The 25,384-nt window shown below is 38.4% G+C and overlaps 1 protein-coding gene and 1 long non-coding RNA gene across 2 annotated transcripts in view; one reads left to right on the top strand and one right to left on the bottom strand.

Annotated features, from left to right (window-relative positions):
• LOC128544935 (deleted in malignant brain tumors 1 protein-like) overlaps positions 1–25,384 on the top strand; it is a 217,951-nt gene that overhangs the window by 179,487 nt on the left and 13,080 nt on the right. Inside the window, exons 20-24 of the mRNA XM_053515248.1 lie at positions 43–1,366; positions 4,183–4,396; positions 12,101–12,353; positions 12,466–12,744; positions 12,864–13,187. Of these exons, the coding sequence (XP_053371223.1) occupies positions 43–1,366; positions 4,183–4,396; positions 12,101–12,353; positions 12,466–12,744; positions 12,864–13,187 (2,394 nt within the window). The remainder of the gene's footprint in view (positions 1–42; positions 1,367–4,182; positions 4,397–12,100; positions 12,354–12,465; positions 12,745–12,863; positions 13,188–25,384) is intronic.
• LOC128544332 (uncharacterized) lies at positions 18,576–19,860 on the bottom strand. The gene is made up of 3 exons (XR_008365777.1): positions 19,753–19,860; positions 18,855–18,901; positions 18,576–18,671 (listed from the first exon to the last, which is right to left on the bottom strand). It is a non-coding gene; the product is annotated as an uncharacterized LOC128544332 (long non-coding RNA).

Here is a 25,384-nt window from a genome sequence, read left to right as displayed (position 1 = left end):
CTGTGAGTTTAACTAAACCTTCAAAACCTCACGAATGTCCAGGCTTCAAGTGTCAGATTTGCGGTCAGAAAACAGAGTTTATTTCAGAAGCAGACCAGCACCAGTGTTACATACTCCCTACGCTCATCGATATACGTTACACGAGGAAAATCGTGTTTTACGATTTTGAAACCTTTCCAAGCCGGGACGGCACGCACACACCTTTTTTCGTGAGCACAAAAACACTGGCGGGTAAAGAGTGGTGTGCTGACGGGGTTGACTGCGCCAAAGAATTCGTTCTGCGCTTCAGGAGGCCCTGCTACACCCGAGCCATCTTTATCGCTCATAATTCAAAAGGATTCGACGGGTACATTATAATCAACGCAATGATCGACCTTGGCATAAAACCAGAGATCGTTATGCAGGGGAGTAAAGTGATTCTATTCACAGAGCCCGATTATAAACATAAATTTATCGACTCCGCGTCTTTTCTCCCATTCCCTCTCTCGCAGCTTCCAAAAGCCCTGGGTTTTTCCGAAAAGGTTAAAGGCTATTTTCCACATCGTTTCAGCTCCGAGGGGAATCTGACCTATGTAGGTGCTTACCCTGGCCCCGAATATTACGGCGTCGATCAGATGACCGAGAAACACAGAAGCGAGTTTCTGACATGGTATAGCACCGTGTGTGAGGGGACTTTCAATTTTAGGGAGGAAGCCAGGTATTATTGCAGGAACGATACCGAAATACTCAGGATGGCTTGCTCAAAGTTTAGAAAAGAGTTTGTAGAAGAGGCCGGGGTCGATCCCTTTAAGTCAGCCACCATAGCGTCGGCCTGTATGTCTGTTTTCTGCACTCATTTCCTACGAGAACGCACAATCGCTATACCTTCCCCCGACGATTACAGGAAACAGTATAAACGATATTCGGATGCTGGTATTCAATGGTTAGAATGGGTAATGTTCAGCGAAAATATATTTATCCAACATGCTCTGAACACGGGCGAAAAGAAGCTGGGGCGGTATTTTGTAGATGGTTACTCCGTGGTAAACGATGTGCCGACAGTTTATGAATTCCAGGGTTGTTTTTATCACGGCTGTACGCAATGCTTTTCTCCACAAGACGTTAATCCTTTAACGGGTAAAACGTACGAATGCATGAACGAGGAGAGTGAGGAGAAACTGCGGCGCTTACAACATACGCACGGGGTGAAAGTCGTAGCTATAAGAGAGCATACGTGGGTCGAGATGAAACAGACCCATCAAGGTCTGCAGAGTTTTCTTAAAAGCTTTAATCCCCCTCAGCCGCTCTCCCCCCGCGATGCGCTGTACGGTGGCCGGACCTGCCCCGTAAGATTGCGTTACACGACGGGTCCCTCTGAAAGCGTGAGGTATGTAGACGTGACGTCCCTCTACCCCTATGTAAATTATTCATTCACGTATCCGATGGGTCATCCTGAAATAATCTTTAAGGATTTCGGAAACCCCCGCGAATATTTCGGATTAATAAGAGCTCGAGTTTATCCGCCAAGAGGTTTATTTTTCCCTGTTTTACCTTATAGATCGGCGCAAGGCCGTTTGGTTTTTACTCTCTGTCGTACATGCGCCGACCTGAATTTCCAGCGAGGTTCTTGCACACACACTGACGAGGAACGCGCATTGACAGGGGTCTGGGTAACGCCAGAGTTTACTCTAGCCTTAGACAAGGGTTATGTAATAGCTGAGATCACCGAGGTATGGCACTTTAATGAGAAGAGTGCCGACCTTTTCAAGGGTTACATTAAAACTTTTTTAAAAAGTAAACAAGAGGCAAGCGGATATCCATCGGAGGTTACGGACGAGGAGGGTAAACAACGTTACATAGCCGACTATAACAGTAATCAGGGAATTCTGTTAGACGCCACCAAAATCGCCTTTAACCCTGCCAGAAGACAAGTGGCTAAACTCTGTCTGAACAGCTTCTGGGGTAAATTCGCTCAGCGTTCTAACATGATTAACACCGAACTCATAAACGATCCTGAAATCTTTTTTAATTACATGTTTTCAGGTAATTACAATGTTAACTATTTTAGTTTTCTAAACGAGAACGTAGCGATGTTACAATGGCAGCACAGCGAGCGTTGTATCGCTCCCCCCAACAAAACAGATAATGTTTTTATTGCGGCCTTTACAACGGGCTACGGCCGAATGACACTGTATGGTTATTTGGATCAGTTGCAAGAGCGAGTCTTGTATTATGACACCGACAGCCTGATTTATATAACCAGAGAAGGCGAGACCCCTCTCGAGCTGGGGAATTATTTAGGCCAGTTAACGGACGAGTTGGACGGTGATACGATAAAAGAATTTGTTTCTGCCGGTCCTAAAAGTTACGCCTATCAGACTAGAGCGTCTAAAGTAGTGCTGCGTGTTAAAGGCATCACACAGACGTACGAATGTTGTCAAAGAATCAACTTCGACACCGTGAAAGACCTCGTTGAAGATTATATCGGTGGTTCACGCGAGAGTTTTCTCACGACGCCGCAACACACCATCGTTCGCGAGAAGAACGGTTTTCGCTTAAAAAACTCCTCGATCGATAAAAAGTTTCGTGTCGTTTTTGACAAGAGACGTCTCTTGACCGGAGGCGCGAGCTTACCTTTTGGTTACTGAAAGAATGTCGCACCTCGAAGTCTCAGAGCAAATGGTTTTCGACCCTAGACTAAAATTACCATTTTCCTGTCTGGTTGTGGGACCCAGTGGGTCAGGGAAAACATTCTTTGTTAAGAACGTGTTGGAAAATTGTAAACATGTTTTGGATACACAGCCTGATAATATTGTATGGATATACACGTGTTTCCAGCCAATGTACAGTGAAATGCAAAAAATCTTGAATAAAAGGATAACATTTTTAGAAGGTCTGCCTGATTCGTTTGATGATAAAACAATTTTTCCTCAAGATAAAAATCATCTGATTATTTTGGATGACGTCGTTTTGGAAGCCTCCGATCATCCCGAAGTTGTTAAAATTTTCACGCAGTATCGTCATCACAGGAATATGTCCGTTATGTTTCTGACTCAGAACATTTTTCATAAAGGTAAATACAGTAGAACCCTCAACTTAAACTGCACTCATCTTATTTTATTTAAGAACCCCCGTGACAAGCTACAGATGTCTATATTAGCAAATCAGATATTACCGAGGCAGAGGGCCTTCTTTTTGGAGAGTTACGAAGACGCTACAAATAACCCCCATGGCTATTTATTAGTAGACTTGACACCCTCTTGTCCAGACCGCTTCAGACTGAGAGCCGGTCTACTACCCGCAGAGACGGCTTGTGTATATTTACCCAAGAAAAAGTAACCATTTAAAAATAATAATAATAAAATGTCTGCTCGTATGAAAAGAAACATGCCCCTGCTCAGATCCTTAGTCTCCATTCCTCCGCGTCAGCGTAAAGCTATATTGGAAACGTGTTCAACTGATGTCATTAGAGCTCTGTGCGAGATTGCTTTAAACCTCTTGAAAGGGAATATCCCCGTGTCGAGACAACAGTATAATAAACTCAAGCGACAGAAGAAGCACATTAGACTGATCGTCGATAAGAAGACGCCCGTATCGCGGAAAAGAAAAATTCTTCAAACAGGCGGTTTTCTCCTACCTTTACTTACCACGGCTCTACCGTTCGTAGCGCAGCTGATCGGCGGTGCTATTTCTAAATAAAACAATGACCTCGCGCAAAATGTATCTCATCACCCCTGAACAACTAAACCAACTAAACGACAAGGTTAAGCACGGTGAGAATATCAGAGAGACGGCCGAGAATGAGCTGGATCAGAAGATGAGAGAGATCCTGGATCAGAAAGGCTTATCACCCGACGAGAAAATAAAAAAGTACAACGTTCTCCTGCAAAGATACCTAAATTTTCAGAAACAGAAGCAAGGGGAGACTCGAGAGATCACCCTTACTTTACCTAAAGAATCTGAAGGGCGCGTCGAGGACCGGAAAGAAAAGAAAGACGTTATTTTAAACGACGTTATCGACTGCGTTAACCCTCGTTTCAAAAGGAATGCAGGTTATATTTTACAAAAGATATCAGAGGCCTCAGGGCCTGGGGAGTGGAACGAAAATGGGGAGTTTATTTTTAAGAAGCGTGTGATTAACGGTTCCCACATAGTCGATTTGATGAAACATTTAACAAGTACACGGAAGATGTCTCTTATCAGGCGCCCTGCTGGTTGGAACGCCTTTACACAGACACTCTCGATCCTGAATATCCCCTTGTCTATCATCCCCAACAACCAAGCGCGGCGGGACATTGAATCGCTTAAAGACGGTGGCGCGGACGTCTCGTCGGGTAAAAGTTACGACGCTGATACCACCGCCTCGCCGCCTCATCAGGCAACGCGTGCGAAAATGGCCGAGACACCACCGCTATCGGTATTTGAAAAGAAGAGGAAGAAGCGACGACTCGCAAATATCTCGCCGCGATGGCTTAATATTTCATGAATGAATTGAGTGCATAAACAACACATTGTTTTTATCCTTTTTGAAAATAAAATCTTTATTGATTCGAATACAATATATCATGTCTTTTTTTTTATGTTCACTCTTTTAATTATATATCAAGGTATATGAAGAATAATATTAGAAATAAAAAATAGAAATTGAAAAGGGGTATTTTTATGTTCACTCTTTTAATTATATATATCAAGGTATATGAAGAATAATATTAGAAATAAAAAAAGGGGTAACACTCTTTTGAATATATATCAAGGTAAATGAAGCTAAAATATTAGAAATAAAAAAAAAAAGTGGGTAACACTCTTTTGAATATATATCAAGGTAAATGAAGCTAAAATAATAGAAATAAAATAAAAAGGATAGCACAGTCTTTTGATTATACTGCATATCAGGGTTTATAAAAAAAAAATAAAAAAAAAATAACACACTCTTTTTTGACTATATAGGTTTACGGAAAAAAAAATATTAGAAAATAAAGGGGTGTAACACACACACACACACACACACACACACACACACACACACACTTTAAAAAAAAAAAAAAAAAACTATTACATATTATGACACTCGGTGAACATCTTTAGAGAGCAGACAGTGTGATTAAATAGAACCGCCCGACGATTCCTTATACAACTCTGATATCTGTTCATAAACTCAGAGACCATCCTGTCATTTTTTATCACATCATCTCCGTAAAAAGATAGCACGTCTTCGTACGCCACTCCGCATGCCCTATGACACAGATAATACACGCAATGTTCCCCGCAGACAGCCGACACGGGGCTCTGCAGCTGTCTGTTATGATAGAAAATGTTTTTCACCCCTCTCTGATTTTCCAGAAAATCCAAGATTGTTTTTGGGTAATACATAAAGTCCGGAGGGAAACCGAAAGAGTCGAAAAAGCTCGCTTCCCCGTCGGCGCCCAGAGAGAGAGCGAGCCAGTGTTCTCCGGGCATGTGTCGCGGGTGCGTGTTAACTATGAAATAGGCCGGTCGATGAAAACTTTTAGGCAGCATTGGTAGCTCGTCAGAGCCATTTTTTTTTTTTTCCTCCCCCGTCGGTACAGACTCAGTAATAGTCAAGTAGGACGTTTCTTTTAGAGTTTATTTCAAGAATTGAATTATAGCACGCGTACACTATCAGCGTGGTTGTGTGAGGTAACGGGGTGCGAAAACGTAACTCCAGTCTGAGAGAACCGTTGGATACAGGAAAAACAGCCTCTGTGTCTTCGGAGGGGCTGAGGTTAAAAACGAATAAAGCGTAACCCTCGTGGAAATCCTGTCTGTCGATGGCGAGTGGTAGATCTTTCAGATGTCTTCCTGTAGCTGTAAATATGTTGTAAAACTCTCTGACGGCCAAGCCGTTGTTGAATTGAGGTTGGAACGCTTTGGCAGGGATTTGTCTACCGTCTTGACACAACGCTAGATATTCGACGTCGTTATGCATGAAATTAAACGGTGAAAGGTCACATTTACCTGTGAACGCTTCGTGATTCACCATCGCCAACACCACGTATTTTGGGGTAGCCCCTAGAAATAGATTCTCGTGGTTACATACGCGGGAATTCTCAGGGATCGAGTAGGTCTTCACGTTTATACGCGAAATAGGATACAAGGCATTGCCTCGTGCCAAGGCCGTCTCGTGACCTAAACGTACAGCGGCGGCGACCGAGACCTTCTTGACAAAGAGAGACGCTCCCAGTATTTTTAGATGGTAAATACGATTGCTCGGATGCATGAGGGAAAATTCTTCGCTAGAGCGAATCAGCCTGATTCGCAAATCCACACCGTTTAATAGGAGCCTTTCGCAGAAGAAAATGTCTGCATGAAGGGCGCCTAGCAGATGAATCTCCCTAGATTCCTGACTGAATCGGGCCCTCTGAACAAGGCCTCGATTTGGGCCGTTTATCACCACCACTGAATCCATGGCTCCCGCTGTGTCTTTGTAAAACAGACCGGCGCTGAATTGACTTTTCAGAGTGTCCTCTGAATAATTCAGCAGAGTCTCTATAATAGCCCTGTAAGGATGCGTGGCGCTGGCTTGGGAGATCAATCGGTCTCCCAGTGTAACGTCGCATTGTGAAAAAATTGTGTTTAAGGGGTAATTCACTAGCCCCACGGGCGCGTCGGGTGCGATATCAGATCCGTCTGGATTAGTAATTTTTAATCTTAAAAATAATAATGTTTCAGAAAGGTCCAGATATTGATGTCCGCTACCGTTTATTATGAATTCTATCGGACCTCTATCGGTTATTGCGGATAAAGGTTGAATCTCTATGCGTTGGCTCTCTTCGATAGAGAGCTGGGTCATAGGGGCCGAAAATAAATCAAGCTCCGTCATGGCGCATTCGGCCGATTTCTCGTGTAAAAGAGCCATGACTGATTTTTTGTTTCTTTTTTTTTTCAACTCTGAAATATGTCTCTAGACCTCGCCGTCGACCTCCTTCCCGCAGATCTACTTTCACCAACTGATTTCCTCTTCTTAGATACTCTTCGTTTTTTAGACTTTGATACACGCTGACCGGGCGGGCGTTTTAGAGCTCTCCGAGATAGAATTCCGATTCCTGACCCTTCCTGATCTCCCGAACCTTCGCCTGTTTTCCTGACGGCTCTGCTAATCACGTCCGAGGCGATGCCCTTAGCAGCTGTTTTTAGATGAGGCTTAGCAACGCTAAAACCCTTTTTTACCAGAGGTATTATAAAACGAAACAGTCTCGAAAAAACCGACCCGACTCCTCGTCCGTACATAACCGGGGCGCCGGTAAACCCCGGTAAGCCTCCTACCTGGTTTTCATAGTAAGTTACAAAGCGCCTGGGGTCCGCTCTGTAAGTTAACGAGGCCATATTGACGTTTTAATAGGCCTGAAATGGAGCGTGAGTATCGTCTTACCGTAGGTGAAGACTACTTGTTTATTCTGATCAGATTTAATCTCCACGTGTATGTTTTCAATATGGTTCTTAGCCACTGGTACGTATTGGGGAGTGCCGTACGAGCGAGTGATAACATCACCATATTTACCCTCTATTTTAACCGCGCGGAGCAGAGGCGCGTATGCGTCACCTACAATCTGAGGGGTGATAACGTCTGTATAGAAATAGAGATGATAAAATCCCGCTTTCATGTCGGCGGGAAATGGGGAAATTTTTGGTCCTGGGCCTGTCGTAAACCATTTAGCAGGCTTCACACCTAACATGAAACACAGAGGCGCTGTAAAACGCAGACGATAGCGCCCGCTCCCCATCCATTGGAAACTCTGTAGGTTTCTGTTAAAGCTCAACCCAACGTCACATCCTATCAGTCTAAACTCCTCGTTCAGAGTTTTCATGAGGTGATCTTTATCTTCATAAACACCGTATTTTATTTTTGCTCTGTGCGGGGTAAAGGCGCTCAAATCCAGCTCGTCGGCGCCACCGCGGCCTCCGTGTTCCCATGTGTCTATCCACGTAAATTCCGCTCCCTCTCTTGGCAGGTTATGCCAGGAATGCGAATATGATACATCGGTTAGCGCCACTTCCCAAGCACCGTCAAGGACAATATGCTTCGCCAGGTCGACACGAAAACTCGAGTTTGTATTATTTTTAAACACGTCGTAGCTGGCGTTCGAGGGTAAGGTGATGTAAAAAGCCTCTCTGCTTGAGCGTTCCATAGCGTGAATGATACTGCATCCTCGAGTTTGATATTTTATACATTGATCAGATCGCAGGCTTTCACGTAGCTGTTGAATTTCTCAGGCCAGTTTCGCCATTTCACTAGATAATGTTTCACCCCCCTTATCATACGCTCACCCCGAATTTCTTCTATTTGAAAGACTCTGTCTTTTGCGACCTTTACTTTCTGTAATTCGGCCTCGTAGAAAGTACCCTCTAACGCTTCACCGTCGTAATCCTTTAATCTATACACGGGAGGGAAACGCGGTATGCATTCGGATACCTTAAATATCTCGTCCGTGAAACTCTGTGTATATTTTTTCTCGAAAACACCTCTCAGCTTGGATATTCTGACCAGGTCGCCCTCTTTAAAATTCATCTTTAATTTTTTCTTATGCCGTAGAGGGAACGTACCGTAGAGGTTTTGAAAAACTTGGGAAGTGTTTTCGGAGGTCACTTGCATAGGGGTCATTTTTATACTGGAATGGTAGGTGTTATTATAGCTATTGACGAAATCCTGCAACACGTCAATGTATCTTAAAGTGTTTTTAGCGGTAAAATAGCGAAAGAGTTTCGATTTCAACGTCCGATTATATCTCTCGACCACGCACGCTTTCACATCGCTGGACGTGCTGAAAAGCGTGATATTATTCTTTTTCAATAAAGTTTGAAAGGTTTTATTGTAGAATTCGCTCCCCTTGTCAGTTTGAAGGAAACGTGGAATCCCGCTGTCTTTTAAAATCGACGCAAAGGCGCAGGTTACTTCGGTAGCTGATTTTTTCTTTATAGCTCTTACATATGCTTTCTTTGAAAAAATATCTATCACCGTCAGTAAATACTTAAAACCGTCGTTATAGGACGCCAGTTTTTGCATATCACAGAGATCTGCTTGGAACTGATTGAGAGGTCTTGAAGTAAAAACTCTATTTCGCGGAAATCGCGTCCTGGCCGTTTTATGGAGTGTGTACGCGTCTTGTTCGGCTAGAAAATCCTTAACCCTCTTGATATTTATTTTCTGCCCAGACTCGTTCTGTACGGCCATATGCAGCCTCTGCACCCCTCCGAAACTAGCGGGGTGCGATGGATCGTAATATATTTTTTCCATCAGCCTATCGAGGTTTCGAGACATCTCTCTCTCTCTATCCGATTAACTTTATCCTTGATCCGAGTGAGTGTTTATGGTTAAGACTCCGTCTACTCTTGTCGTTTAAGGTGTGTGAGTTTTTATTTTTTTTATTTTTTTAAAAAAGATCTGTTAGGCTTAAAACCGATTCATGTTTTATGACACTCTAAAGTGTTTTATGACCCATTTAGCTTTATCACTCGTCTAGGAAGTTTGTTTACATGTTGTGAGAATATCCTTTATTTTGCTAAATGCTCAATTAGGAAGTGTGAGTGTGTTTTTTACGACCCTTAGGAAGTTTGTTTACAGGCTGTGAGAATATCCTTTATTTAGCTAAATGCTCAATTAGGAGGTGTGAGTGTTTTTTTTTTTATGACCCTTAGAAAGTTTGCTTACACGCTGTGAGAATATCCTTTATTTTTGCTAAATGCTCAATTAGGAGGTGACATGAGAAGACATGAGAGTTAAAAAAGAATATCCTTTATTTTCAGAAAAACAACATACAAGAAGAAAAAAAATCACGTATCCCTTCAAACCTTGTGTAAGGAATACATAAAAAAAACATACAAGAAGAATCGCGTAGTAATATTAACAGCGTTTGATTACGTTCAAAAGCTTGTATAAGGATTACATTTATATATATATAAAAAAAGAAGAATCACGTAGTAATATTAATAGCGTTTGATTACGTTCAAAGCTTTTATAAGGAATATATTTATATATATATAAACAGACAAACAACAAAAAAAAACAAAAAGAAGAATAATCACGTAGTAATATTATTATTAGCGTTTGATTACGTTCAAAGCTTGTATAAGGATTATATTGCCATTTCTATATAAAACAGCATCATGTATTTTCCGCAAGTCGTTAACAACGTCTACAGAATGATTGTTTTTAAAAAAAATAACCATAATATCGATAAACAACGCATAAAGTGTAAACATATGATGCATGTTCATTTCTTTTTCATTCAAAACATCAATAATCTTACAAAAAGTAATAACTGGGGAATTCTCGTTCATGTGTAATACAGCCTGCACAAGCTCGTCCCAGTATGTAGAACCGGTTACAGATTTAATAATACATAGAATCTCTTCGAATCTCTTTACCTCGCCGGGTACACAGTTGAAATTGGATTTAAACTTTAAAGCGTCGTCGACTCTGTTTTCGATTACTTTAACCACCAGTCTCTGCAACTCGCTGATCACCAGATACTCGTGCATATACGAACTCCATTTTCTCAAGCAGTTACCCATCTTCTTCAGACGTCGTTCCCGTACCAAAAGTTCACAACTTTTTCTAAGCTTCGGTTCTTTGGCGTTGTATCGTCCTGTCCGGTTAACGCACTCTGTATTTGTATAAGCGTCTCTTCGACGCCCTCGGTGGTTCTCAACTCGTGTAGATAGGTCTCGGACACCGCGCGCAGTTTGGTCTCGTCCGCTGGAGACAGACTGCAGGCTTCCAGAAAGCGTAGGATGGACGGAATAAATCGATCAGTCCATAGTCTCTTACGCACTTCTTCAAAGTTATTTTGGAAAAATTCGTCCGTAAAACCCCACAGACACTCGTGGTGTTTCTGGCTAGGATGGTCTACGATACAGCCGTAGCAGGTTTCCTCTCGGTAGCGATACAAGACTATACTCAACAGCCTTGTCACCACAGTTTTTATCGCGTCCAAATGAAAAGTGGAAAGCCATCCGTCCGGCTCATCATTGTCACGCACCGTAACCGTCGCGCACTCGCAGCCCTCCCAATCACACGGCTGACTTTCAGGCATCGAAGTTTGTGTTGAGTCGCTCGCCATGACACCGATGACATAAATTCGGATAACTTTACGGATGTTCCGAGGCTGTGAAACTAGAGGGATTTAAAGTAACCACCTAAAGAAGAGGCGGAGTTAGAAGGAGAGAGCGCGTCTCGTCACGAGCTGATCCATCCAATCACGACTCCTGTGGAAAAGTCCTGTGATTCGTCCGCCGAAAACTTCGTGCATTCGGATCCAGGCGTCGACAGGGATGCTCAGACTTGTGTGAAAAACACCACACTCGGTGTTGAAGCGCTCCACGGTCACCGAACCCTCAGGCTCGTTCTTGCTGGTCAAACCCCAACTCACGCGGTAGAACCATTTTCCCGTAGCTGATGCTTTTGTCTCCCATATTATTCTCATCAGTCTTTTCTTAGATTCGTTTTCCACCACCACACTCTTTGTAGCCGTTGTTGTTTCATCAACAGGAATTTCTTCTTCAATCTCGTCCCACAGATTTAGGTTCTCACTCTCTGGTAAGGATCCTTTGTTCTCGTTCCTTTCTTTAAGTAGACTAATAATCAGTAAACTCAACACACCCCAGTCGTTCGATGTGATCGTTGTTTTTTCAACACAGGGGTTAAATGTTTCACCGTTCTCCAGTTGGTAAAAAAACATCTCCCCGTCTAAGTATTTAAACACAAAGCCCCACTTACGCCCCTGATCCAGACTCATCTCTTCCCGAAGCGAATCACGCGGCGGGCGCTGAGTTCGACGCAGATACATAAAGCGTTTCTTCGGAGCCCTAGTTAAAGACGATTCACACACAACCGTCAAAGGCAACTCAGAAATTATACCCTCATGAGCGTTCATTTTTCCACTGGTAATAATATTAGTAATAATTAAAAAATCAACTTCTCACATCAACATAAAAAAAAATGAAACGATGTCTAACGCATAAGCACCGTTACTAACCCCTTTTATCGAGCACCACCTCCCTGCACATTCCTAGGGTCATAAAAAAAAAATCCCAAAGGGGCAATAAAACTGTCAAGATTCTGTTTGACGAAAGGTTGTTAGGATATATTTTTGTGGAGATCCAGCACAAAGCCCAGTGGGGAACAGTGTGTGATGATGACTGGGACTTAAAGGATGCAGAGGTGGTGTGTAGACAGCTTGGATGTGGTAAAGCAGTCAGCGCTCCTCATAATGCCCGCTTTGGTCAGGGAAGTGAACCAACCTGGCTGGATGATGTTCAGTGTACTGGAACTGAGAGCTACATAGATCAGTGCTCATACAGAGGATTTATAAATAAGAATTGTGGACAAAATGAAGATGCTGGAGTCGTGTGCTCTAGTAAGATTATATATATTAATATAGTATAAATATATATATATTAATTACAGTTATATAATGGTAATAATAATAATAATAAACATTAATGTATTTATAATATTTTTATTATAAGATTTGCAAAGTCCCACACTGACTCGGATCTCCCCAAACTCTGTGGTCTCACCTGGAGAAGTCCTTCAGTTCAGATGTTCCACACCCAGCACAACATGCATCTCTGTAGACTTCAGTTTGTATAAAACTAGGACATTAATAAAGAAGCAAACTGCAGAGACTACAACAACATTTACTCTGACTGTAGATGAATCACATCAGGGCCAGTACACCTGTGACTACACATACAGGGAAAGTAACTCTATATCATCCAGGAGCAGCTCCATTACCATCACTGTGGGTAAGGGACGATGTCTGAATTTTACAATAAGTAAAATTACAGTAAGTGACAATGTTTGGATTTTACAATAACTGAGCTTCCTGAGAAAACCTGCCTTATGTTTTGTTTTGTTTTCTTAGTGAACTTGCAGCAACCCAACATCTCCTTCAGTGCTGCTGATGGGTGGTTTTCTTTGGGATCTCATGGACCAGAAATAATGAGGGAATATAACTTTTTCATCATCTGTTCCACTGACCCTCAGTATCCAGGAGGTTCCTTCAACTTGGAGCTCAGTGGATCAAACATCACCAGGACTCAGTCAGCTGTTAACCACTCAGCTATCTTTTTTTTTCCTGAGGCAGATTTTGTCCATCAGGGAAACTACAGCTGTACTTATGAAGTTAACGTGTCTTCACGCTCCTTTACCTCCCCTCCCACTGACCCCCTGTTCATCACTGTAATAGGTATAATAAGATAAATTTGTTCTGCTTTTTTTTTTTTTTGTATGTGTGTGTGTGATGGGGATAATTTCTCTTTCAGCATCTCTGGCTCCCTACATTCGTGTTGGAGTGATTGCAGGACTTCTCATCTTAGCTCTAGTCATCATTCGCTTTGTGACGACACAAAAAGGAGGTAAATTTCAATATAATACAATTTCAAATACGGACAAATTTGTTTCATACCACAGGGCCATTGCACTTTTATTTATTGCTTATTTTCCTTTTAATAATTGGTCTGACAGTAGTTTGACGGAAAATCTAAGCTTTTCAAGCTCACTAAAGTATGTTGCTGTTTCTGTAGTAACAGCCTAAACAGAGACTTGTATGCGTACATGTCACATACATTTTTTCAGATTTTTCATGTTTGTACTTGTAAAACCATTATAAAAGTTTATGCAAAGACATTTTTCTTTTGATGCAAGAGAGGCTACAAATTTTATGAGACTGGTAAAGGAACAACTGATTCTAACTGCTATAAAAAAAGTAAGAACAAAAATAGGTTTTGTTACATATCTTACACAACAAATACGTATAATAGATGAATTTTTTTTTTTATTAAAATAGAGGCTGATGAATTGTATATTACCAAGGCACAAGAGGACTAAAATATTTAGAATGTAATCAACATATATTTTCAACATTGATTGAATATTTTTCCATAACAGCACGACACAGATGGTTTTATTCTTCATATTTTGTTGTTGATTTTATAGAAACTGAATATAGTTATACCTTGGATTGCGAATATCTTGGTCTGCAAGTGTTTTGCATAATGAGCAAAATAAAAAAAAAACATTTTAACTCAGTAAACGAGCGAGGTCATGAAATACGAGCAGCATTGTGGGTAATCGTTTCCCATGTTCGTTCTCATTGTTTATTACAGTCTATACTGTTTACTATAACATTGTGACCACGTGTGTGTGCGCATAAAGCAATTTTTATTGTGTGTGTGTGTGCTTTTGTGCGAGTGAAAGTCTCCGTGAGCCACCTACCCCCCCTCGTCTGCAAGCTTTCTAGTGCGTGTCCATGTGCCTGTGTGTGTGCGCGCGCTTGGTCTTTACTGGTAGACTGATATGTGCTTGTGTGTGTATGTGTGAACACACAGGTGTGTGTGTTCTAAACAGGAGATCCGCCCCCCTCTTCCCTCTCTTCCTCCTCCCCTCCCTCTGGTCTCAATCACTACAGACACGATTCTTTTCAAAAGTAAAGTGCAGGTTAATTTGTTGTTGTTAATTTTTACTTTATATTTTGTATAATTTAAATATGAATATTATTTGGGTTGTGGAAATTTGCTTTGGTATACGAGTGTTTTGATATACAAGCAAGCTTCCGGAACGAATTATGCTCGCAATCCAAGGTCTAACTGTATGTCTTTTCATATAAGTAAATAATGCAGTAAATTTGTGTGTATGTTGATACAATCAATTTGTAGATCCCAGAAAAACATATAGGAGTCCCCAGGAAGTTACTGAGACAGATGACGAGGCCCATGATGAAGACGCAGAAACCAATTTGGACCAAAAGGGGGTTTCAGAGGAGTGGGTTAATAATCCCATTACTGTTCATTCTGTTAAACAAAGACGTGATGTAGGCAATGACTATTATGATATGGAAATTTACTCAAACTGTATAGTATAGTGTGGGGAACTAAAATAAATTTCCAGTCCAGATAAGTACAATGGTTAAAGGTTAAATTAAATAGTTTTGCATTGTCCAGATTCCATCATTATTAATTAAATGGTTGATAATTTAATTCATGTGAACTGCTGAACCAATTTTTAACTTGACACACACACACACACACACATTATATATATATATATATATATATATATATATATATATATATATATATATATATAGTTAAACCTAGACCTATATAGACCTATATATATATATATATATATATATATAGTTAGACCTAGACCTAGTAAGACCTATATATATATATATATATATATATATATATATATATATATACACACACACACTACCGCACGTTTGGACCAGTATTTCTAACTCCATGCTCAATCCTGATGTTTATTTCTTTCTACACTGTAAAGCATTGCTGAAGGCATCCAAAATACACAATTATCTCCTTTGAACAGTTGATACTGAGCTGTATCTGCTACACTACTTATGTAAATCCTTTATAATGGCTCTAATCTGAGATGCAGTTTCATCATGGAGAAATGATTTCATTCTTGCAAGAAAGGGTGACCTCCATATCTCAAAATAACTGACTGTTGTCCTTACATAATTACTTAATTTCATATGTGTAATTTCATAGTTTTAAAATTCTAGAATGTAGAAATCAAATCACCAAACAAAGAAGTTTGCAAGTGATTTCAAAAGTTTAAGTGGTAGTGTATGTTGTTAGTTTTTTGGCTGCTCCTGTTGAGGGGTCGCCACAGCTGACCATCAATCCGCACAACAACTTGCCGCAAATTTTACGTGGACTGCCCTTCCTGACACAACCCTCTCATTGTATCTATTCTTGGGACCAGTGATTGGGTAGGATGGGGCTGGGCAATTAAATATTAAAAGTGATGACAATTGTAAAACATAATAACAATTATAGTTTTTATGGTTATTTTAAACTATAGAAAGTCTCCAGTCATAAAAAGTGTTTCTTTGTAGTATGTTTAGGTCAATCTTTGTAAAATTTAATTTCATTTTTAATTAATTGAGTTCCTTTTTGCGCAGTTTTGTTTGTTTGATTTGATGCTGAAACTGAAGTATATTTAATTAATTAATTTCATGTACTTTCTCATTTTTCTACAAAATGTAACCTTAAAATAGCAACTTGCTATTGAATGCCAGCACTTTGCATGAATCTTGCTTGTAGTTCTCTCTTTACAGTTCTGTCACAAATGTGTTGCTCTCTGTTGTATTATTTATTAAAATTTGTTACATAAATTACTTTATAATGAAACATGGTCAAGTGTGTCATTAACAAGTGGAGAAAACAGAGCAACACAATGACATCGCCTTTAATATTCTTGGCACCAAATAACTAGACAAGAGCTTAAACTTTTTAACGTCCTATACTCGAAACATTCTATTACACACTCTTGCTTCAGGTGTTACTCAATTCCAGGGCCGCATATCATGGCATTCAGACTAACGTTGTCCCATGTCGAAGACTGCTCCAAGCTTGGCATTGTTATTTTTTCTCTGAGAATGATCGATGTAACAGTGTATACAGTACTTTGCTCCCCAACCTATCTCAAGATTTTTTGTGAGCTATGAAGAGATTATGGCAGGCACAGGGCCTGAGGATACTTACTAGTGGAGTTATTTTTAGGGGTAGCAGAGTAGACCTTCACTATCACTATAGCTTAAACCACTTAATTACTAATAAGAAAATTTGGACTGATATTTGACACCATCATCTAAGCACCACTTTTGGAATGGCAGGGTTTATGCCTCCAGTGCAGCTCCAGGAAGGCTATTCCAGGGATGAAGGCAAAGGGGCAACCTCCAGTTCTGAAAAATAAGTCCAATGCAGAAGTGCCAAAATATGCAGTTGCCCAAATGACCACTAAAAGGATTTTAAAAGCTTCATTGAGTCTCATGTTAAAATATCCAACATTACAACAGAAATAAACAAATAAAAAAATCTTTTGGTCTCCATGGCTAGATTTCCCATTTATAAAAACTGTACAGGGGTGATTTTTTTTATGTAGCTCATCAGTTTAAATTATATTAATCCATAAAATTATGCACAATTAGAGGTGTAGCTGATTGGACTGTCAAACTACTATCTGTCTCTAAAGTGATTATGAATAACTTTGGCTAACCAGCTAACTGAAATCATTGTAGTTCAAGTTACAGTACTGCAGGGAATGTAGGAGTTGACACAGGATGACATGTAGGGTATGGATGATGGAGTTCAATCAAATGCAAAGTATTATATAAATGAATGCAAACCATCTTAGCATTTTGTCTAAGCTATAGCTACGCTAGCTAGCTTGTGTTAACTGTGGTTAAGGCATAGTCTAACCGGGATTTACTGTAGGTGGCATCAGCTCCTGCCAAGATGGAGAGCTCAGCTCCCGCACTTGAGTTTTAAAATTACTATAGAAAACCTATGAGTGATGTCACAGAGGGTTTGTCTATTTTTTATGCATCTTATACTGTACATCTGCTACATTCACTGTAATTTGTTTAAAACCTGTTTGATACAAACAGTTTCACCTGCATGGTCATGGTTATCACCTAAAGTGATAAATATTACATATCAATTTAATTAACTCTGTAAGGTAAAACAAACTTCTCTTACTCTTTAACAGCAGGAATACACTGTAGGTTCTTGAAATACACACACATTGATACAATGGGTTGGATTACCCAGAGTGTAGCAAGCACATTGCCATGCATAATGATCAAGTGAGCATTAAAAAGGAGCAGCAACTTTTGCACACAATAGCTAAGGGAAAAGTATGTAAGTATAAAATAATGCCACAGGGTTAATGAATGGTGGTTAAGCTTAGTGTGGCAGTACCTTCAGAGCAAAAACAGTATTCAAATAACTTATAAGGTCACAAAGTTAAGCAATGCACAAAAAAGGGAGCAAAATATAGGAAACAAAAGACCTAAAAAGAAACCCCCATATCTGTAATAATACCTACACTCTAAAAAATAAAACTGTGCTGTACTCAATTCTTTTGGTGAAACATTTTTACACTTAAAAATATTGAGTAAATATAAAAAAAATATAAAAATCATGTAAAATATACTTCATGAATTGAGTACAAGTCAGTAAAAAAATTAAGTAGACCTGAATAACTATATTTAGTACAATGATGTACAAAATTGGGTAAATGTAATGAAAATTAGAAGTTAATGAAAAGTGAAAATGAGTAAAATAATTGAGTAGATATAATTGAAATGGAAGGTAGAAGATACTGAAAATTATACTATTATTTAATAAACAAATGTGCTACATTTACTAAATATTTTAACTGAATGAAAGAAACAATACACACATTTTCATTTTAATTAAACATTTATTTGCCAAATTTGACAAGACATGAAGTCTAAACTCAACCTGGTTTACTTTGCAAATGACATGTAACAAGATCATAAAGCAAGAGCTGAATTTATGTTATTAGTAAACAGTCTCAGAAACAATACTCATGCCACAAGTATTATACAGTTAACACATGGAAAGTAAACTTTTGTATTAGAATCTAATAAGTCACATTTTACATCTGAAAGATTGCACACCTTCATACTTAAGTTTCCTGCAAACTGTGGGATCCATACAAATGTGTGTGCAGATCTTCTCAAATCTTAAAGAAGCAACGACAGTCTAAATGAAGACAGGACACAACAGTAAATATCCATGACCAACAGTACCATGCTTCACTCGATAATGATCGAAATTCCTTTTGATGATGCGACAAATGCACAGTTTACACCGCCATCCCATAATGCTGGCACCTAAAAAAGGAACAATAGTATACAAGTAAGTACAAGTGTGACTGTTACTGTAAAGTCTACCAGACTGGTAAAATAGTACTTCCGTTCAAATACATACTTTTTGGACTAATAGTCTATTTCTATCTTTGATTCAATGGTTACACATTTAATACTTCTGTAACATTTAAAAAAGTTGACATTTACCTCCTGTTTTATCTCCATTCAACTTCTCTTCATTAGTGGTGTTGGTGCTGTGAAAGAGATATAGAAAATATATAACATGTTTCACACAAATACACACACACAAAATCAATCAGTTTTAGGTTCTTTTACTTACATATCAGAACATACATAATGTTTCACTTTAATATTTTAATTTCATATTACTTTCTCCCAATTCTAATTCTGAGAGAAATTTTCACTAAATCTTTATTTTTCATAGCTTTAGTTATTAGTACAGTACTTAGCACATTTATTTTATAATATCTGCTGCTGCTTGCTCAGTTATAACATGCTTAATCATGTTAAAAATACTCATATACAGTAACGAATAAAACAGTGCCCGAGTCCGGACACTGCACCTCATTTCTGCTGTTTAAACCGGATTTGTTCTGAGTTTCTTCCTTAAAGTGTCGGAATGACCGAGCAGACTCGCGGTTCAGTGTGTGAGGTGGGCCGTTACAAATGCGTTAATTACTGTATTTGAACATGCTAGTTTTATATCCTCGCCACAGTGGCGGTTGGCTGCACAAAATCACCGCATTTGGCGGGAGAAATTCAAATATGGCGGCACAACCGCCGCCGGTTACACCGAGAAACCCGGAGGAAACCCGGACATGCACGCGCTGCTGCTCGGTGTTAAATCTCTCCTTTTACACCAGAGTTTAAGTGTCTGTATTAAACGCGCTTTAGCTGAGCAGTTTGGTGGTTGGAACAAACAAGCTAAATCACACTGAACCCCAGGACTGGCCTGTTGCTAGCTATCGTTAGCTCTGTAGCTCGGCTGTGACAGGATTCAGAACAGTAACTCACACACTATAAAGTTGTGTGTGCAGGCAGACAGAGTCATTATTACAGTAACTTGTGTTAGCTGTTTACTCACCAGGATTTGTAAGGAGTGTTCCAGAATGTTCCAGGTGCTTCATGTCCATTCTCACATCCTCACAGCCTTCTTGTCTCTGATGTTACACCAGACTTCCCATGAGCACTTGCACAGGGCAATTTACTCAATTATTAAGTTTTTGTTGTTAAAAATAAAGAATATTGAGTTGGAATAATTTATAATTGTAGTTCTTGAAACTAATCAGTACAATTACTCCATAAACAGATATTTTGATTGAAATGTATCAAAAAATATTAAGTGCATGTTAAAAATATAATTAAGTTAGTCAAATACTGATTTTTACTAGTGAAGTAAACTTAAATTATAGTGTAAATTTAAGACAAAATGAATAATTGTTTTTTTAGGCATTTATTTTGATTTGTCTAACTCAAACAATCATGTATGTGACTTTTAGAGATTTTATTAAGGTAACATAACTTTTTTATAACTGTGAAATTTACAAGGCCACAGAATAATTTTTTAGAGTGTAAAGGCAGATAGTCTATCTATCCCTCAGATAGGGGGATGTGGTCACTGTGAGCTTTCACTTAAGACTGAACCTACCCAATTTACAGTGTAAAGTTCTATGTGATTTTCTATGGCTTACAAATAAGTATAAAACAATCAGGCAAAGACTACACATGAATGCCAAAATATCCACCCAACTACAACTGGTTTGGACCCTCACAGTTGACATTTTTCATCCCTCCAGTCCAAGTCCAGAGAAGCTGTTCCAAGCAGCTCAATCTTAAAGACAACTTTATGTTAAATGTCTATGGAGTTACTATAGTAAATGAACAGGAGTAAGGGGGAGTTACAATTTTGAAAGTTTATGCGCTTTATATATTAAAGATATTAAAATCACCACACCACACTATTTTGTCATGTAAAGAACCTACAACAGCTTCTAAAATAACTTGACTTAATTTTTCACATGGATTATAATAAACAATATCCATGTTAAATTAACAATATCCATGCTCCCTTTTTCAGTCCATATCTTAGTTATAATTGATTCATATTCTTTATTTATTTGTTCTACCTTATATTTTATCCCATTTTGTACAAATGTTGCTATTCAATCAATCAATCAATTTTTATTTGTATAGCGCTTTTAATGATTTAAATCATCACAAAGCAGCTTTACACAATCAAAAGAATTAAGTTTGTATGAAATGTGAATGTGTATGAATCAGAATTATATGACAGTGGCAAGGAAAAACTCCCGGAGATGGTAATAGGAAGAAACCTTGAGAGGAACCAGACTCAACAGGGAACCCATCCTCATCTGGGTGAAAACAGATAGCAGGGATTGATGTGCATAATAATATGCGAGACTGGAAGTTCAGTATAAGAGGAGATGTGTAAGATTAAAGTCCAGTTTGTTCCTGGAGGCTCAGGTGGACTGTGAGAAATTCCAGTCCTGAACTATTGAGCGACTGAAGTCACAGGTTCTCAGAGAACAGCTGTCTGCATCAGTCGAGGACAGGACCACCTTCATGGAAAAGTGGAACCAACCCCAGTCACCCACGCATTCCAGGCAGACCACACAGGGCATCCATGTGATGAAATCTCCAACCAGAAGCAGGACTCCAGGATGAGTTAGAGAGGTCCAGCAGGCAGAGGAGGTCTGGATCACTGGCAGCTCAGGAGCGACATGTATAGCTCGACAGAGAGATAGGTAGAGGAAAAAGGAGAGAGGGAGAGAGAGAGAGAGAGGAGAGAGTAGAAAAGGAGAGAGCAAAGAGATGAAGAAATAACAGTTAGGTATGGTCACAGTCGAACAATGTAAAAAGTGAATGTATATTTCTCCTCCTCTACCAGATTCTCTATCTCGTCTAATTATACTAAAACCATTTATTATAAAACCAACTGTGGTTTTAATCATGTTTCCTGAATACATATTACATTAGGTTTCACTGTTAGCATATCTATGTATTTCATACGCTCTTGGCCATTTGCAATTAGACTCCTGGCATTCCACTGTAGTATGGTCAATAACATTAAGGGGATCCAACACATGCCTGAGAAGACTGTGTCTCTTCAGTCAGAGAGTCTCTTACGGTCTCCCATTGCAGCCCTTTAACATCTCGATATCTAGATATTTCTCGGCAGATTTAACAATTATTTTAATCCTTTCATTTCTGCTTTTTGTCTGTGCAGAACAATTTATTATTCCTGCCATGAACATTACAAAATCATTCTTTTTCACTATCAAAGTTTCCTTTTTCAATTTATTACATCCTTGACATTTCTTTCCTTGATTCATTTCTTTTCTGATAGTTTCTGGTTGCTTAACCACTGTCACATTCCCTGAAACCTTCTTTGCAGCTTCTGCATAACTGATCCCCTGGACAACCTTGATTCGTTGCATTTCGGCCTGCCTCTTCCTAACCTCACATCCTCTGTAAGCAGAACTGTGCCCCCCTCACACACACACACACACACAATTACAACACTTCAGCTTTGTACCCTCCTGGCAACTTCCATACTCATGTTCTCCACTACATTTTCCACATCTCTGCTTTCCCTTGCATACCGCCGCGACATGCCCATATCTCTGACATTTAAACGTCATAGCACATAAAGCCAATGTAAACTTTTTCTGGAAGTTTATCTTGATCAAAGTTGATCATGACCGACAGACTATCCTGAATATTTCCATTCCTGTTCGTTTTTAGACATCTGACTTCATTTACTTTAGCATTTGTTATGTTTCTCTTCACATCATCATCTGTTACGTTTACCGGAATCCCTGTAATGACTTCTTTTGTAAATTCCTTGGAACATTCTACTTTCTTTCTGTTAATTATGTTCATTTTAATTGCTTTTCCTTGTTGTTTCTCATCTTTACACACTCATCAGAGCTCTATTTCTTAGTAATTTAGCACTCTTTATTTGACCAATTTCCTTATTTAACGATTTTGTCAGTTGAATTGGATTCATACCTCCAAACGAGTTCCATTCATTCACAAGTTTTGCAAAAATTACATACTCATCCCTCTGCTTCTCTCCATAGTTGATCGCCTGTCTGAATCACTTTCATTGGTTTTCTTTTTCAAGCTGGCAGATGGAAGAAAAGGATGAGGAGAGAGAGAGAGGGAGGGAAAAAAACAAAGATATTATTACACATTTAACAAAATGTCTGCAGGAAACAGCAAGGCAGGGGACAGAGACAAACTAACAGAAAGATGTTGAAAAAATTGACCACAGTGACATCATAGACAATGTAGGGTCATGGCCTAAAAATGCTTTTATAAAGAGTTCTTAAGAGTAATTTAATCCAGTCCCATCCACTAGGCAAGGTTGATGTTAATCCATGATATTTAGAAACACACACACACACACACACACACACACACACACGCACAAAATAACGGATCAAAGTGAGTAAACTGGGTGGGGTCCAGTACAGTCATATAGTACAATGCATTTAGTTGAACCATTCCATGTTCCATATATGGGTTGCTGCAGTATAATTCCGCCGGTTAGGTTGTTAATTATGTTAGTGTATAGTTTTTATCGTGTAAGTCTTGTTCCATGTGTCCTTTGCTACCTTTGCACGACTCTACTCATTACAACAGTTTAGTGCAGTAGTATAAAAAACTGTTTATGATAGAGTGGAAGTGATATTAACTTTACATTTTAACTGCTCACAGAAACAGGAAGTGGACAAAACTCCACCTCTTCAAGTGTATAGAAAAAGACCATAAGCCTCATCACCTCATGAGTTTCACTGTGAGAAGACGGAAGAACTGGGACCCCTAATTAGGACCAAGTGACACCTCAAGGAACAGGATGCTGAGACTCTCTCTCCATTTATTTTTTGGTAAATTCTACAATTTTATTAAGACATGAATAAATGTTTGTCTATAAGTCCTAGTCTTTGTATAGTGTTACAGTTTAAATATTATATTTTTAAAAATTTAAAATAATTATAATAATTAATATTTTAATTTTATTATTAATAAAATAATTATTATAAATAATGTAATACAATTCCACTATAATTCCAGTCCTGAAATAACATAGGTTGCAATATACACAGCTTTAGTTTAGTGTATTTTGTTTTATGTGTATTATATTTTATGTGTATTATTTATGTGTATCATATTTTCTTATAGTTAATGTTCATGCACAGTTCATGCGATTAATGATAGGTTTCCTCCAGCACTTAATGATGTAGTACTATAGCTCTCAAAATAGCTAAAGTTCATTTATATTACAGTTAATTTAGCTTATTGTTACCAAGATTATTAGAAAAAAATAAATATGAATGGTCTGGTTCAATATTTTTTTCCTTTATTTTCTCTCCATAGTCAGTGTCTTTAGAGCTTCTTTGCTGGCTGGTAAGTGACCTTTTCATTTGAATATAATGTATTGACTGTAAAAAACTTTTGCTGATGTAAGGATTTTTTTTCCAATTATGATCCTCACATTTTTAAATTAATTATAATCTAAAAATAAAATTCTACTTTAAAATTATTGGTTTTATATAAAATATATATATCGGTGTAACACCAAAAACCTAATTTCTGAAAGTAGAAAAAGACTACTATATTACTGTATACTACTCATCAACTATATGCACTAATTATGATTACTATCAAGATTTATTATACTGATTGAAGATTTAAAATGTATAAATAATAATGATAATAATAATAATAATAATAATAAAATACCGTAAGCTGCTTATGTAAATGTGCACACTTCTAAATATGTTTTAAAGCACATTAAGCTTGTAATGCATCACTTCTCTGAATTTTCTACAGTAGTAAATACCTGCAAAAAAATTCAGATGACAGATTTTAATATGGGATGTAGCACATGATATTAATTTCAATGTTAATATACATTTGCAAAAGCCAACTTTATTACAGACAACAGTTTATGACAATGTTTAACTTTAAATTTTTAATTATGCTGAGCATAAAAATTGCTACACTTACACTTTGCTTCAGAAAATCATGACAAATCACTGACTTACAATAAAGAGGAACATTTAACAATCTTACTCCATCTTTTAAAATGCATGTCTGACAGGTTTCATTTCTTCTTCTTCTTTTTTTTCTTCTTCTTATCATTCTCTCTTTTACCTGTTTTGGGATTTGTTTCCTATTTCTTTTTAACTTAAAATGTTTATTTTTGTGCCATGTATTGTTTCCTGTTTTTATTTTCCCCTTTTTGTTCTCTTTTCTTTTATTTTCATGTTTAATTCATGATTTTATTTCCTTTTATTTGATTTTCATTCCATTTCTTTATATTTATACTCTTTCTTTATCCCCCCCCCCCTCACTTAGATGTGGCAATCCATAATTATTTATTACTACATTTCTAATAATTGACTCAACAAGCTCCGAATGGGGGTTGGGGGGTTGACATGTTAAACTTTAGGCAGTACAGAAAAGTTTTTTTTATTCATTATGTAAGTAAATTTTTAAGAAACAAAGTGCTGACAGAAATAAAATCAACCCATATCACGTGTATGGAAAAACTATCAAGATTCTATTCAATTCAATTTTATTTTATTTGTATAGCACTTTTAACAATTGACATTGTCGCCAAGCAGCTTTACAGCTTTACACCAATCAAAAGAATGATTTAAGTTTATATGAAATGTGAATGTGTA

This window comes from Clarias gariepinus, chromosome 16, assembly GCF_024256425.1.
Source record: "Clarias gariepinus isolate MV-2021 ecotype Netherlands chromosome 16, CGAR_prim_01v2, whole genome shotgun sequence".
Lineage (NCBI taxonomy): Eukaryota > Metazoa > Chordata > Actinopteri > Siluriformes > Clariidae > Clarias > Clarias gariepinus.
This window is presented reverse-complemented; position numbering and strand designations above follow the sequence as displayed.